This window comes from Phyllobates terribilis, unplaced genomic scaffold (assembly GCF_046119375.1).
Source record: "Phyllobates terribilis strain yellow unplaced genomic scaffold, ASM4611937v1 Scaffold_4__5_contigs__length_816908805, whole genome shotgun sequence".
In the NCBI taxonomy this organism is placed as follows: domain Eukaryota; kingdom Metazoa; phylum Chordata; class Amphibia; order Anura; family Dendrobatidae; genus Phyllobates; species Phyllobates terribilis.
In genome coordinates, this window is record NW_027362764.1 from 572,353,070 (window position 1) to 572,369,467 (window position 16,398).

The window sequence follows — 16,398 nt, forward strand, 5'->3', positions numbered from 1 at the left end:
AGTATTAGGCAGTGTTGATTCAAATGAATAGGTTTCCCTAATAATGAGATGAGGACCTCAAATTTTTTAGGCCTTATTCTCACATCAGTATTTCTTCAGTATTCGTCAGTCAAAATTAGCAAAGTGGCTCCAGAACACGGAAGAGATGTGACTCTTTATACTATTTCTGTATGTTAGTGCTGGATTTTGGCTAATGTTGACTGAGATCCTGACCTATAAGGTTGCATATCACCTTATTTTGATGTCCCTTTTGGGGCGCAGCTCTCGGCCTGACCCTGGTTCTTCTGACTCGACTGACAGTCTCTTATATATAGTTAGGAGGCGGTTTGTTCAGGTAAGGAGACCTGTGGTCAGGGCGGATATTGGGGTCTGTGCCAAAGACCTCGGTTGTGTGAATGCAGCCCTAGTACTTAGGATTTCCTAATGGTTGTGTGACATGGGACCTAGGCTTCATGACACATGTATTGGCGTTCTGGTGCTTTTTGACACAAATAAAGATGAAAATAGTAACATATTTGGCAATCAGTTGCATCTCCATCTCATCTGTACAATAGTAAAGTACAAATGTAACTCGTCATGGGTGTTGTTGTTGATCAGCTGTGAAGTGACACAATATAAGCCATAGTATCTTTTGAGTAATGACCTCACTTGTTTAGGTACCATTCCTGGTAAAAATATAGGTGAGTCAGCCTGCCGCCTGCGTGACTCCGGGTGCACGTGCTGTGAATCATGAGGAGTGTCTGTACTCGGAGATTCCTTACTGTTTCACATTCATTTGTGTTGTGCTCTACTGTAGGCAAATTAATCTGGGACAAATAAGGTCACATGAAGTAGTAGTGTCACAAGTCCCATATTAGACCAGTAGGGTTTTCAACCAAGGCACATTGCAGGAAGAAACAGGCCATACTTACCAGTAGTTGATAACGTGCCAAAATATTGCTACTGTCACCATGAAAATTCAGTCCAATCTTCAGGCATCTTGCCATAGATAAAACAGGGCTAATTGATGCTTAGTTTTGTGAGCAAGGATTCGGTGTAACATGTTTGCACCACCTCCTCTCCCCCCACCATTTACCGTACTGCTCTTTCTGGGATTTTTGGTCTAGTGATTGACTGCGATCTCTGTGCACTTGTAGAAAGGAAGCTTTCAGTCACTGTAAGGACTGCCCACTGGACCCCCCAAATCCCAGAAAGAGCTGACTGGTTTAAATGATTAAACCATAGGATAAGCTGAATCTTTTCTCATAAAACTATATCTCCATCTGCTCACCTTCCACTGCCCTATAACATGATGCCTACAGATTAGACTGCATTTTCATGGTGACAGGTTCTCTTTAAATAGTGCTATACAGCCCTCCTGATTACGCCTGTGATTGAGTTATAGACTAGACTGTAAGCTGGCATTTTGCACTACATGTATCTGTGTGACTAGCACCTTTTTTATTCATTTACAAGTGAGTAAAATAAACTTGTGCAGGGCAGTTCACATACAACTTTGGCTACTGTGAGACCTCTTGACAAGCCAGAAGGTGAAACCAATCGTGGCAACCACCATATACTGTGTTTTTTTTCAGTGAATTTTTATCTTGATACTTCTTGTAAGTATAATTATTAGGCCGGTTTCACACCACTTTTTTTTTGTTTTTTTGTATGTGTGAAGTCCATTATTTTTTGCAAGTTGATAACAGATCCATTACAATAAATGTCTTCACATTTTTTTTTTGTTTCATTGAACAGATTGTGTACAAAAAAGTCCTAGATTGATCCGTGTTGCTGATCCAACTTGCTAATCCAAGTCAATGTCCCTGTGAAAACTTTCCATATTTTACTGTCCAAGTCAGAGAAGGTACTACGTCTTTAATATATACACTGCTCAAAAAAATAAAGGGAACACTTAAACAACAGAATATAACTCCAAGTAAATCAAACTTCTGTGAAATCAAACTGTCCACTTAGGAAGCAACACTGATTGACAATCAATTTCACATGCTGTTGTGCAAATGGAATAGACAATAGATGGAAATTATTGGCAATTATCAAGACACCCTCAAAGGAGTGGTTCTGTAGGTGGGGACCACAGACCACATCTCGGTACCAATGCTTTCTGGCTGATGTTTTGGTCACTTTTGAATGTTGGTTGTGCTTTCACACTCGTGGTAGCTTGAGATGGACTCTACAACCCACAGAAGTTGCTCAGGTAGTGCAGCTCATCCAGGATGGCACATCAATGTGAGCTGTGGCAAGGTTTGCGGTGTCTGTCAGCGTAGTGTCCAGAGGCTGGAGGCGCTACCAGGAGACAGGCCAGTACACCAGGAGACGTGGAGGGGGCTGTAGGATGGCAACAACCCAGCCGCAGGACTGCTACCTCTGCCTTTGTGCAAGGAGGAACAGGAGGAGCACTGCCAGAGCCCTGCAAAATGACTTCCAGCAGGCCACAAATGTGCATGTGTCTGCACAAACGGTTAGAAACCGACTCCATGAGGGTGGTATGAGGGCCCGACGTCCACAGATGGGGGGGTTGTGCTCACAGCCCAACACCATGCAGGACGCTTGGCATTTGCCACAGAACACCAGGATTGGCAAAGTCGCCACTTGCACCCTGTGCTCTTCACAGATGAAAGCAGGTTCACACTGAGTACATGTGACAGAGTCTGGAGACACTGTGGAGAGTGATCTGCTGCCGGCAACATCCTTCAGCATGACCGGTTTGGCAGTGGGTCAGTAATGGTGTGGGGTGGCATTTCTTTGGATGGCCGCACAGCCCTCCATGTGCTCGCCAGCTATGGACTGGCCCGTCCGTTCCCCAGACCTGAATCCGATTGAGCACATCTGGGACATCATGTTTCGCTCCATCCACCAACGTCACGTTGCACCACAGACTGTCCAGGAGTTGGTGGATGCTTTAGTCCATGGTCTGGGAGGAGATCCCAGAGGAGACCATCCGCAACCTCATCAGGAGCATGCCCAGGCATTGTAGGGAGGTCATACAGGCACGTGGAGGCCACACACAATACTGAGCCTCATTTTAACTTGTTTTACAATATGATGGAGAGGGGGTGCCAATAGCGCTGTTACCCAGACAAGTAGTGGTATAAAGGAAAAAGGATGCTCACCTTGATGAGTTGTGAAATGCACAACTCATATGATGGTATAGTGGAGTGCTGCAGGAAACGCCAAACCTCAAGGGTCCGAGTACCATGAGTTGTGGATACAAGAAAGTGCCAATGATTCCGCGCTCCTCCGGGTCGTGGACGTCCATAGCTATGCACTGATGAAGTGGACAGGACGTCCACGAAACGCGTCTGATTTTAGCTTCTAAATAAATGGACTCTTAACCAAGCACTGGGTAATGCATCTCTTCTTTTGACCCGGAGAAGCGTGTAATCATTGGCACTTTCTTGCATCTTTAACTTGTTTTAAGGATATTACAACAAAGTTGGATCAGCCTGTAGTGTTTTTCCATTTTAATTTTGGGGGTGACTCCAAATCCAGGCCTCCATTGGTTAATACATTTGATTTCCATTGATGATTTTTGTGTGATTTTGTTGTCAGCACATTCAACTTCGTACAGAACAAAGTATTCAATGAGAATATTTCATTCATTCAGATCTAGGATGTGTTATTTGAGTGTTCCCTGTATTTTTTTTTCTTTTTAATACGTTAAAAAATGAATGCAACAAAGATTGTAAAAACTGACACATTGATCAAAAATATATCCAGCACACTGAAAACACGGGCCATTTGTCACTTATGAGAAAAAAAAAAAGCTTGAAACTGGCCTTAGTGTCAAATTGCTCCTACCATTGGTCAGTGGCAGGAGAATTGCATGGTGGGAAGTGAGGAAAGTTCATTCTAACATTCATAGTGCTGACAGAACACTGATTAAGTGGAACTGGCCACTAAAGAGCAGATGTGCATGGACCCATAATGTGCCTTGTAGTAACCCAGCACCGCAGACAACATACAAACCATACAAGATAAGAGCGATGACTTTATCATTTCATTGTACTAATGGGGAAACAAATGGTGCCAAGAAGCAGGAAAGAATCATTAACTTAATCTTTAGCTTTCGTAGAAGTGCAGGCACACAGCATGTGACTGCGTACAAGGCCGTGCCCTTTACCGAAGAGAACATGTTCAGGTTATTGTCTCTACATACATGAAGGAGGTTCTTTTGGAAAGTGAAACTATTGGTCTCCTAGTCTCTGATAATAGCATGTCTCAATACAAAAGTTATTTCCTTCACAAGCCACAGCGAGAGCTTGCAGGGCAGTAAGAGCCTGTTTCTCACAAGTCATGTAATGGGGGCAGTGAGAACCGGTCCCCCATATCATACGGTATATGGTAGGATATACGGTCTGGTAGTGCTGGATACAATGCACAATGTTCCAGTTGGATAGTGAGACTGAGTCTGACGTTATTGAAGATGATGACCAAGTCTCTTCTAGTCTGCTGGTAAGTTCTCCATATCTATAACCTTTTAATCTTGGGCTTGCTATTCTCAGCAGCCAGGTAACTTCTGTGCCTACCTGTTTTCGCTTCTGGTATATTTTTGGGATGTTTTTTTTTTAGGTCACTGAAAGTTCAGCTGGATCCTAGACTGGTCTAACTTGCTGTATTGCAAATCACCAACGCCTGCTATTCGTGCCTAGAAACGGGCTCAAGGGTTCCTCAAACTGGCTCCTAAAGTCAACAGTATATTGCGCACACCTCCTGTCTGGCCTACGTCTTAGGGTAACTCGAATTGAAGAGGTTTTTTTATCTTCTGTAATTGAAGTCTAAGCTGCCTGTACACCTCTGATAACATTTGGTAGATCCTGCAATAATGTTAATGGAGGCATCCACCCTCCAACTTTTCTAACATCTGGGCGGCACGGTGGCTCAGTGGTTAGCACTGTTGCTTAGCAGCGCTGGGTTTAAAGCCCATCAAGGACAACATCTGCAAGGAGTTTGTATGTTCTCCCCGTGTTTGGAGTGTGTGATTTTAAACTGATGGAAACCCACACACACGCACACATTGATGGGGAAATTTAGATTGTGAGCACCAATGGGGACCGTAATGGTGCTATGTAAGAATGTAAAATAATAAAAAAAATAACCTTTGAGGAATGATGACCTGAGCAGTGCATGTTCATCCAGGAGCATGTGATTATAGTCAGCTTATTCACATTACTGTATAATGGAAGGTCATGCAAGTTTCTAGTATTGTTAACCTCTGTACTATATCTGATTATTATGGAAGTCAAGACTCCAAGCAGAATCCACAGGACCTGACAGATCCCTTTTCCTTACAGTAGGGTCTGTTGTGGTTTTTGCTGTCAGGTATAATTGTGCACTAGCCTTCATGTCCAGATAGGGAACCTAGATTGTGAGCCCCAATGGGGACAGCGCCAATAATGTCTGTAAATTGTCTGAATTGTAAAGCGCTGCGGAATATGTTGGCGCTATATAAATAAAAAGATTATTATTATTATGGTGTACCAGCTTGGGGATGATCAGAGCTTCTATTGGCTGTGGGAACGGACACATACATACTGGGTTATCATGTCCTGTTAGTGCCTGGGAGCATTTGTCACTTTTCTAGCCAGAAGTCCGTCCTGGGTGGCTTCTGCCCGCTCTGATGATGCTCTTATTTTGCACAATGTATCCACATGTTGAGATTGACCTCCATCCTGGCAGTATTTTGTCTTCTTCAGACACGCACAAAAACGTGGTTAAGCAGTATTGTCTGAAAAAGACGAGGCTGTGTCGCGTTTCCTGTCGGAATAGTTCTTTGGGGAGTCCTTCCGAAAAGTCTACATGGTGCTCAACGGAGCTCACAGCATTAATGTTAACTTGGCCTTACAAATCCATATAGAGCAGATTAGTCTGCTACTAACAGTATTTCTATTGCCAGCCTGGTGCAGTGGATGAGTCTATCTCTCCCCAATTCGGTGGTCTATTTTTTGTAATTCTTGTTCCTTAATGGGACAAAGCATTGTCCACCCCATGTTTTGGGTCACGTATCTCTACCTAATACTCATTCTGAAACTTCTACTTTTACTTTCACATTGAGACATGCCGTAGTCTGACTTGGAATAGGTTTAGTATTTTATGAGGGAACCAGAAACTGGAAGAAGTGTTGTCGGCTCTGTATGAGAATGTAATGTTTTCCCACAAGCAAACATCTAGAGATGGATCAGCCTGCTCCCGAAATTGATCACTACTTTCTCACATACCTTCATCTTATAGATGCTTTTAAGGTAAAGGCTTTTTTTAATCATCTGTCACTATATAAGGCTATTCTGTGTTCTTATGGCAATAATGGGCTTGTCTGCTATGGCCAGATCATTTCTGAAGTATACCATCTCAGCAATTCGCTAACTGCTCCGTGTTTAGTGCCACAAATCACAGTTGTGCTGAGGGGACAATGCTATGATGTCCATTGTGAGACTAACTCTATTGTTCTTTGTGTTACTCGCACTCGGTTACTGGTGAATTTACTAGCCTTTCCTTTCTCCAGTTTATGCATTATTTCCGTACATGTCAGGTCCGTAGAACTTGTGTTTTCTCTAATCCCCTCCACAACAGCACCAACAGGAGGTTGCATCCCCATCCTAATTGGGGACAGGAAGCAAGAGGTTTAAATGGCCCTCCCCTTCCCTCTAACCTCAGTGTTTTTCCTTTCCCTAAGGGATGAAGAGGTTTCCTTCTGGTGGGGCTGGGGCCGGCAATCAGCTTCCCCAAAAATCAATACCTATTCTGCCAGGCAGCCGTGGATCGATCACCCAGTGCCTTCCTTCCATGTCCGCTGCTCCTGCCTCCCGGCGGGACCGCACCATCCTCCAGCGGTCTTGCAATGCTGGATGGTGAGAAGATATTTGCTGGGGGCCTCCCGTAGCTCCCCAGCCACTTGCGATGTCGTCCCCTCCCTGCGCGCAACGCTCTCCTCCGGTGTATAGCCGGCCGCATGGAGAACGCGTAGGAAGTGACGTGGGCCGGTCCATTCAGTGGCCACGTCGTCACTCCCGGTTGCGTTCCAGGGTGGTACGCACTGCCATTTTGGCGGGAAATTTGAAATGGGGGGAAAAAACAACAAAACGCATTAGTCAGGATTGGAGGACCTGACATCAGGAGAGGGGGGGGCCTCATCCTATTGGATGGGGACAGCGCTGGATCTCGGTTCCTGTATAAAAGGACCCTGATGGAAGACACCATAAGGTAGGACTGAGATTCTAAAGATGGATGTCTGCCCCTAAAGCTACATCTGCAGAGCCCAGCGTAAATCCTGATCCAGTGAGTATGCCTGGTAAGGGTAAGTCCTTCTCGGTGCAGGATCCATGCTTATGTCTTCCCCTTATTTTAGGGTGACAAGGATCCTGCACCCAAATCAAAAGGAAAAACCCGCAAGTCGCAGATGTTCCATTTGCAATAAGAAACTCCCACCCACCCACAAAAAGGCCCTATGTCAGCTGTGTATGAAGAAGATTGTCCGTGTGGATCAACCATCCCTAATGGATGAAGTCAGGAGAATGGTGCACCAGGAGATCCAGTCGTCCTTAGCCACCTTCTCACAATCTTTTTTGGGGGGTCCCTCAGTATCAAAAAAGAGGAAGTACGCCCCAGAAATTTCCTCAGACTGTGAGGCAGAAAATTCAGCCCAGGAGGAATGGTTAGAAGAAGGCGAGGTCACTTCAGACATCAGTACTGATCAGGAGGATAGGAAATTCTTCTCCTCTGATGACATGGAGGAACATTTACTTGCCGCCAGAAACGCAATCTGTGTGGAAGAAGAAAAAATGCCACATACGGTCCAAGACGAGATGTTTGGGGGATTGAGATCAAGGAAGAGTATGGTGTTCCCCATTCATGACAACATCCAGAATTTAATTTTGGATGAATGGGAATTTCCAGAAAGAAGACTGAGCATCCCATCTGACCTAAAGGATTGCTTTCCCTTAGATGAAGACATCTCTAAATGCATGACAGACTACCCTACCCTTTGAAGACTCCTCTCAGCTTAAGGATCCACTTGATCGTAAGAGAGTTTACGGAGAAAGTCTTGGGAGACATCAGCTGCTGCCCTAAGAACAAACGTCGCCTCCACCTGTGTCACAAGAACCCTGTTCTGCTGGTTACATCAGTTGGAAGATCATATCCAGAGCTGTACTTCTAGAGAAGATCTTCTGGCCTCTCTACCCCTCTTACAGAAGGCAGCAGGATTCCTGGTGGACGCTTCTGCTGAATCTGTCCGGATTGCAGCAAGAACTTCGGTTCTCTCCAATACTGCAAGAAGGGCTCTATGGTTAAAGATGTGGAGTGGTGACATCCTTTCTAAATCCAAGTTATGCTCCATACCTTTCAAAGGGGAGTATGTGTTTGTTCCAGCGCTGGACAATTTATTGGAAAAAGTGTCCGATAAAAAGAAATCTCTTCCGAAACCAAAAACATCCAAAAAGAGGCCATTTCGTCCCCCTCAAACACATAATCCCTTATACAGAGGAAAGGGTAAATCTGGTCGCTGGAGCTACCCCAAAGGGGGGAGAGGTAAAATCATTTCAGTCCCAATGTTCTGATAGGTAATGACGCCAGACAAGTAGGGGGCAGAATCTCAGGATTCTTCAGACAGTGGGGGAAGATGACCTCAAACCGCAAGATCCTAGACTGGGTCAGGTCAGGAATAAAAATAGAATTTTCCTCCTTTCCTCCTCAGAGACTGGAAGTAACATCTCTACCAAATCTCCAGAAAGTTCTAAAATCAGAGCTTCAACAAATTCTATCTTCAGCAGTTATTACCCCCGTGCCAGAAGCAGAGCAGGGCAAAGGACATTACTCAAGATTGTTTGTTTGTTTTTGTTTTTTTTATACCAGGAACAAACGGAACCCACAGGGTTATTATCAACCTAAAGTGGCTGAATCAATATATTCTTTATCAAAGATTAAAAATGGAGTCCACGGTTCCTCTGATCGGAAAAAACATCATGGCTACCATAGACCTAAAAGACACATATTACAATGTACCCATCCACCCAGATTACCAGCGTTATCTGAGATTTGCTGTCTCTCTGAATCAGACCGTATGCCATTTTCAGTTCAGGGTCCTTCCCTTCGGCATCTCATCAGCACCCCGGACCTTTACAAATATCATGGCGGAAGTAGTTGCATTTATCAGTGAAGAAAATATCTGCATCGTCCCTTATCTGGACGATTTCCTCATCACAGCTCCTTCTTCCGTTCTCAGAGACCAACTTCAATCAGTCCTACAGATCCTGGGATCCTTGGGCTGGATCGTAAATCGAGAGAAGGCAGACTTTACCCCATCATCTCAAAAGGTCTTCTTAGGAATTCTCTTGGATTCCTAAAACCAGAGGTCCTTACTGCCAACATCCAGATGATTAAATGTAAGATCAAGAATCCAGATACTAAAGAGCCAAAAGACTGTATCCATAAGGTTTGCCATGTCGGTCCTGAGGTCGAGGACAGCGTGCATTCAGGCGGTCCCCTGGGCCCAGGCTCATACAAGAATCCTTTAGAACTTTTTCCTATCTCGCTGGGACAAGTCTCCAGAGATGCTCAACTCAAAGATACCTTCACATGGTGGGGAAGAGATATCTCTCAACTGGTGGCTCAACCCAGGAAATTTGACCAAAGGGATTGCTTTGATTCAGCACCCGATCTCTTCTCTAACAATGGACGCCAGCAAAAGAGGTTGGGGAGCAGTCATATCCCAGAAGACCTTCCAGGGCATCTGGCCCAAAGAGATGGATGGGCAATCCTCGAAGTTCAAAACTAAAAGTAGTAGAGGTGGCCCTGAAGGCAGCAGGTCCTATTCTTCAGGGAACACATGTCATGATTTATTCAGACAACATGACAACAGTGGCCCATCTTTGTCATCAGGGCAGTACAAGGTTCAAAAGCCTTTGAGAAATCTCTGCAAGAATTTTTTTCTGGGCAGAGCATAATCTTCTGTCTCTATCAGCCCTTCATCTAAAAGGCTCCAACAAGATTCAGGCAGACTTCCTTAGCAGGACAGAAATAAATCCGGGAGAATGGAGCCTCGGTTCAAGGATGTTTCAGCTGATAACCAGGAAATGGGGACTCCCAGACTTAGACCTGTTTGCAAATCGACAGAATACGAAGGTGAATCGATATTTCTCCATAGACCCCAGGGAGAATCATACAAAGGTAGATGCTTTTTCTCACCCATGGAGCTTCAGGTTGCTTCCCTCCAATTCCATTACTGCCAAGGTCCTTGCAAAAAAAATCAGAGTGGACAAGGTCAAAACCATTCTGATCGCCCCTCTATGGCCGAAGAGAAGTTGGTTTGGGACTCTGAACCTTCTAAACCCAGAAGGCCCTCTTATCCTGCCTCCGGATCACAATCTACTCCATCAAGGTCCGATATTTCATCAGGCTCCCCACACCTTATGCCTGGCAGTCTGGCTTCTGAGGCCTTAATCCTGAAAGCAAAAGGGTTCTCGGATGTTGTAATAGACACCCTGCTGAAAAGCAGGAAACCGGTCACTAATGCTATCTATTTAAAAATATGGAAGACCTTCTCTGCTTGGTATGGTTCTACTCCTATTGATCCTTTTCATCCTGATATTGCCAGAATTCTGGATTTTTTTTACAGGACGGTCTATCTAAAGGGCTAAAACCCAGCACCTTGAAAGTCCAGATTTCTGCTCTAAGTTCATTCTTTGACCAAAACGTGGCTGACCACCGGTGGATAAAGAGATTCATAACTGCCTCTAGAATATGCCCGAGAAGGCCTATCGTGGTTCCTACCTGGGACCTACATATAGTTCTAAAGGGTCTAACTATCCCTCCCTTTGAACCTATGACCCAAACTCAGATGGACAAATTATCTTGGAAGGCAGCTCTGTTAGTAGCAATAACAGCAAGAAGAGTTGGCGAGATCCAGGCCCTTTTCATCAGGGAACCTTATCTGAGAATCATGGATGACAGAATAATCTTTCACCTAGACCCTTCTTTCCTTTCAAAGGTATCATCCCATTTTCACATGTTCCAGGAGATAATTCTCCCATCGTTTTGTCAAAATCCCCAGAGACAACAGAGAATCAGAATTCCATTCTCTAGATGTCAGAAGAGTCATCCTTTACTATCTACAGCAGATGGAGCATTGGAGGAGGGATCAGAATCTTTTTGTCCAATACTGGGGACCAAACAAAGGGAAGAAAGCCTCCAAGAGATCTCTAGCTAACTGGATTTAAAAAAAAAAAAAAAAAAAAAGCAATCACGGAGGCGTATGAAAGTCGAGATCTGCCTCCTCCAGTGTTACTAAAAGCTCATTCCACCAGAGCCATGTCCGGCTCATGGGCTGAAAGGGCCAGCGCTTCCATCGAGCAGATCTCCACGACAGCGTGGGTAATTACCCCCCCCCTCCTATAAAAACTCTGTTCAATTAAATTCCTTGGTGTTAATAAATATTTCAAGCATTCATACTGTGGGGTACTTGGGAAAAAAACTGAGATTAGAGGGAAGGGGAGGGCTATTTAAACCTCTTGTTTCCTGTCCCTAATTAGGATGGGGAGGCAACCTACTGTTGGTGCTGTCGTGGAGGGTCTTAGAAACCAAATTACCGGTAAGTCTAATTCTATTTCTGTATAAAAAAAAAAAAAAAAAAAAAACCTCCGCTTTTTTTTTTCCAGATGGTTTTTCTGCAGCTGTCTTGTCTCTATATATGCAATTGAAATCCATTGTTTTTCTTCATGCGTGTGTGTTTTTGCTTCGTTTTTTGTGCATAGTATTTGGAACTTGACCTAATGGATTGGAGTAGATTCGGCCTAAGGTCTCATTCTGACCTTGGTTTTTCTCGTATTTAAAAACTTGAACGTTATTCATCACTTTGGATCTGAGTTTCATCAGGGTTTGGTCAGTGTCTGTGTTAACCATCACTGTTTTCCACTGGTGAAAAACTAAAATTGCAAAACTACTCTAATCCATTCCAATATTAATCACAGACTGCACGCTGATGCCATCCTTGTGTTGTCCGTGATTTTCACAGGCTCTAATAGATACAAGTTCTATCTGTGAACACCACGACTAGACCACACACAAACAATGGATATCTGAATGAGGCCTAAGAGACCTTGTTCAGACATCTGTTTTTCACTTGCATGTTCTATCCCTTTTTTTTTCTCTGACAAAATATTCTAGTCTGTGGGCTGTTTTTGTTCTAAGCCACTGATCATCCCTCCTAAGCAGTCTATATGGGCGTGTAGGTCATCGGAAGCTGAATAAAATGGTACCTTAATATGAAAATCATAATAGGACCTTAGGTATCCATGGTTACAACCACTAGCAACTAGCTGACTGTCACTGTATCAGTGGTCGTAACCATGGATACCTAAGATCGTGCAATGCCTACACATGGGGAAAGAAACATTGCAAATCAGAAAAACTATACCACATTTCTAATTGGAGGTATTTGCTAATATTAGTATTATACCTACCTCCTATTGGGATAGGATCTTGAAGATGGGAATACCCCTTTAAGGCTACTTTCACAGATCCTTAATATGCAGGCATTTGGAGTCACTTTGTTTAAACAGACAACACTTAATCAGAGTTTCTTTGGTTCATATTCGTATCCATTTTGGACGGATCAATTTTTTTCTGGTCCGTGTGACTCGGAGCATGTCCTATTTGCATCACTTTTGCAGATCATATTCTACCATTAAAGTAAAACACATCGGGAGAGTAAGATCCCTTGATGTACAGTACAGAACAAAAGTTTGGACACACCTTAAAAGATTTTTTTTGTATTTTCATGACTTTGAAAATTGTACATTCACACTGAAGGCATCAAAACTATGAATTAACACATGTGGAATTATATACTTAACAAAAAAGTGTGAAACAACTGAAAATATGTCTTATATTCTAGGTTCTTCAAAGTAGCCACCTTTTGCTTTGATGACTGCTTTGCACACTCTTAGCATTCTCTTGATGAGCTTCAAGAGGTAGTCACCGGAAATGGTTTTCACTTCACAGGTGTGCCCTGTCAGGTTTAATAAGTGGGACCATCAGTTGTGCTGTGCAGAAGTCTGGTGGATACACAGCTGATAGTCCTAGTGAATAGACTGTTAGAATTTGTATTATGGCAAGAAAAAAGCAGCTAAGTAAAGAAAAATGAATGGCCATCATTACTTTAAGAAATAAAGGTCAGTCTGTCTGAAAAATTGGGCAAACTTTGAAAGTGTCCCCAAGTGCAGTTGCAAAAACCATCAAGCGCTGCAAAGAAACTGGCTCACATGAGGACCGCCCCAGGAAAGGAAGACCAAGAGTCACCTCTGCTTCTGAGGATAAGTTTATCCGAGTCACCAGCCTCAGAAATCGCAGGTTAACAGCAGCTCAGATTAGAGACCAGGTCAATGCCACACAGAGTTTTAGCAGCAGACACATCTCTCAACATCTGTTAAGAGGAGACTTTGTGCAGCAGGCCTTCATGGTAAAATAGCTGCTAGGAAACCACTGCTAAGGACAGGCAACAAGCAGAAGAGACTTGTTTGGGCTAAAGAACACAAGGAATGGACATTAGACCAGTGGAAATCTGTGCTTTGGTCTGATGAGTCCAAATTTGAGATATTTAGTTCCAACCACTGTGTCTTTGTGTAACGCAGGAAAGGTGAACGGATGGACTCTACATGCCTGGTTCCCACTGTGAAGCATGGAGGAGGAGGTGTGATGGTGTGGGGGTGCTTTGCTGGTGACATTGTTGGGGATTTATTCAAAATTGAAGGCATACTGAACCAGCATGACTACCACTTCACCTTGCAGCGGCATGCTATTCCATCCGGTTTGCGTTTAGTTGGACCATCATTTATTTTTCAACAGGACAATGACCCCAAACACGCCTCCAGGCTGTGTAGGGGCAATTTGACCAAGAAGGAGAGTGATGGGGTGCTACGCCAGATGACCTGGCCTCCACAGTCACCAGACCTGAACCCAATCGAGATGGTTTGGGGTGAGCTGGACCGCAGAGTGAAGGCAAAAGGGCCAACAAGTGCTAAGCATCTCTGGGAACTCCTTCAAGATTGTTGGAAGACCATTTCCGGTGACTACCTCTTGAAGCTCATCAAGAGAATGCCAAGAGTGTGCAAAGCAGTCATCAAAGCAAAAGGTGGCTACTTTGAAGAACCTAGAATATAAGACCTATTTTCAGTTGTTTCACACTTTTTTGTTAAGTATATAATTCCACATGTGTTAATTCATAGTTTTGATGCCTTCAGTGTGAATGTACAATTTTCCAAGTCATGAAAATACAGAAAAATCTTTAAATGAGAAGGTGTGTCCAAACTTTTTGTCTGTACTGTATATTGCCTAGAGTGGAGCGGTAAGAAGCCGGCAGTGGCAGCACCTGTCTTGTCTCCCCCCTTATAGTCCCCGGCTGGATCTTTAAACTCTTTTCTCCAAAAACACTGGAGCGTACATAGCTGCAATCATGCTGCCAGGCTCTGATTCATGCCTTCTGCGGTTTGGGCAGCATGAAGGGACAGGTTCCCCCTTAAAGCTGTTCCTTGAGGAGATATTTTGGATAATTGTATGCTGTGGACCATATGGTGACAATTTGAGGAAGGTCCTTTTCTGTTCAATCAGGACACTGGCACAGTCTACAAAGCAAGGTCCATAAAGGCATGGCTTGATCTACAGGGGTGTCAAACTCAAATACACAGAGGGCGAAAATAACAAAGTTAGACAAAGTCGCTGGCCAACCTTGATATTTATTAGTCTCCCTCTCAGTCTCCCTTCCCCCTCAGCAAAGTATGGTGACCCCCAACACTGTATGATGCCCCAACTGTATCCCCCTCCCCCACACATTAGAAAAAAAAAAAAATCACCTGTCCCTGTTCCATGCTGCTTCGGTCTCGGCAGCGAGTGTTCTGAAGCTCTTCACTGCTCGGCACAGCGGGCATGACATAGCGATGTCATTCCTCCTCAATCATTGCTTTCAACTGTATCTGAATCCATGATGCTGATGCAGTTGAAAGTGCGATGGGGGTGGGGGTGTTGCAAGCCAAATATAATCCCCCTGCTTGAGCGTCTTTGGGCTGGACTTCAACGTTGATTGTGAGCCTTAACTTCTCGCCTAACATGAGTGTCTGTGGGAATGTGTGCCAGTTTCAACAACTTGAACATTTGTGAGGTCAACCTCAAATATCTTGTCAATAGGGTTTTCTGAAGAGCTGATAACCGCCTTAAAAAATGAGCCTACTTTCATATTTAAAGAAAAAAAACAAAAACCCCTATATTTAGAATGACGTATCCAAAGGCATATGATCACATAGGTGTATACTTCTTCTTTTTGGCCTCACTGCTCTGTTTCTCTAGCTGGACTTTCAGTCCAGATGTTTTCCTCCTTTAACTCTGGCTCCTGTAAAGATTATATAAGGGATATATCTGTTGTGATTGCCATGTACAGAGGATAATCAGATTTCCTTAAGAAAAACATGACCTTTGTGTTTACTGAAAAGTGAACGATGGGAGGTGGGGCATTGTTGTGTAACCTGCAGATAAAGTAGCACATGCCAGACTTTTATAACCTCCTGACCACATCCTTGCTTCTTGTGTAGCTGTCACAACCTGTTTTCGCTTGTTAGATCACAATCTAACAGTACAAGCGTCACAGTATAAAGCCTCATTCAGACGTCCGTGTACTGACCGTGATGCATAGGCTGGGCATGGGTCAACTAATCTGAACTTGTCTATCTCATAGGAATATATCAGGCTCCCAAGTTTAGGTCAGGAGACCCATGGCCAGTCTGTGCATAGCTATCCATACACTGTCATCTGGATGAGTCTGAACCACAATTACACTTCAAGGATATCAATCTGTCCAGCTCAGAAGCAGAAGTGATTATGAATTACTTTTCATTTTGACTGAAGCAGGTGTAACAGGAGCACTGGAGAGACAACAGGAAGACCACCTCCAAAAGGGAATGACAATACCAGTGGTTGCCTCAGACAATTACTCTTAGGCTTCGTGCCCACTATGCGTTTTTCAAGCGTTTTTGCGGCGGAATTTCCGCAGCGAAAACACTTAAACGCTTGGTAATACGTGCCCCATGGTCCCCAATGATAATGCCTATTTCTTACACATTCCTCACATGTATTAAAGCTGTCAAACAGTTGCAAATCATTTACACGGGAGCGATTCAAACAGAACACCGAGCAGCTGTAAATACTCGATGCTCGCCCGAGCATACTCTGCGAAAGGGTTAACAGAACATACTCGCTCATCACTATATATCATACTTGGTTTGCTGTGTGTCTCTGCACTGTCTCATGAGCATGTAATAAACAGGACATAGGAGCAGGTACTGGTACTTCTATAGTCCTGTACTTGTGTAATGGCCTATGTGCGGCGAATGACAAGCACAATGAGCGGTACAAAAT

The 16,398-nt window shown here is 43.9% G+C and overlaps 1 protein-coding gene across 4 annotated transcripts in view; it reads left to right on the top strand.

The window, feature by feature from the left end:
• The window catches only part of LPIN2 (lipin 2), an 81,177-nt gene that overhangs the window by 13,549 nt on the left and 51,230 nt on the right, over positions 1-16,398 (top strand). Inside the window, exons 1-2 of one of the 4 annotated variants that reach the window (XM_073679116.1) lie at positions 4,168-4,455; positions 4,573-4,734. The exons of 1 other annotated variant lie outside the window; for it this stretch is intronic. Coding sequence is in view for 1 of the 3 variants with exons in the window: in XM_073679113.1 (XP_073535214.1) it covers positions 4,384-4,455 (72 nt within the window). In the remaining 2 variants the exon portion in view is untranslated. Of the gene's footprint in view, positions 1-1,737; positions 1,847-4,167; positions 4,456-4,572; positions 4,735-16,398 lie in introns of those variants that run through there. 2 more of the 4 variants (XM_073679115.1, XM_073679113.1) reach the window with 2 other exon arrangements.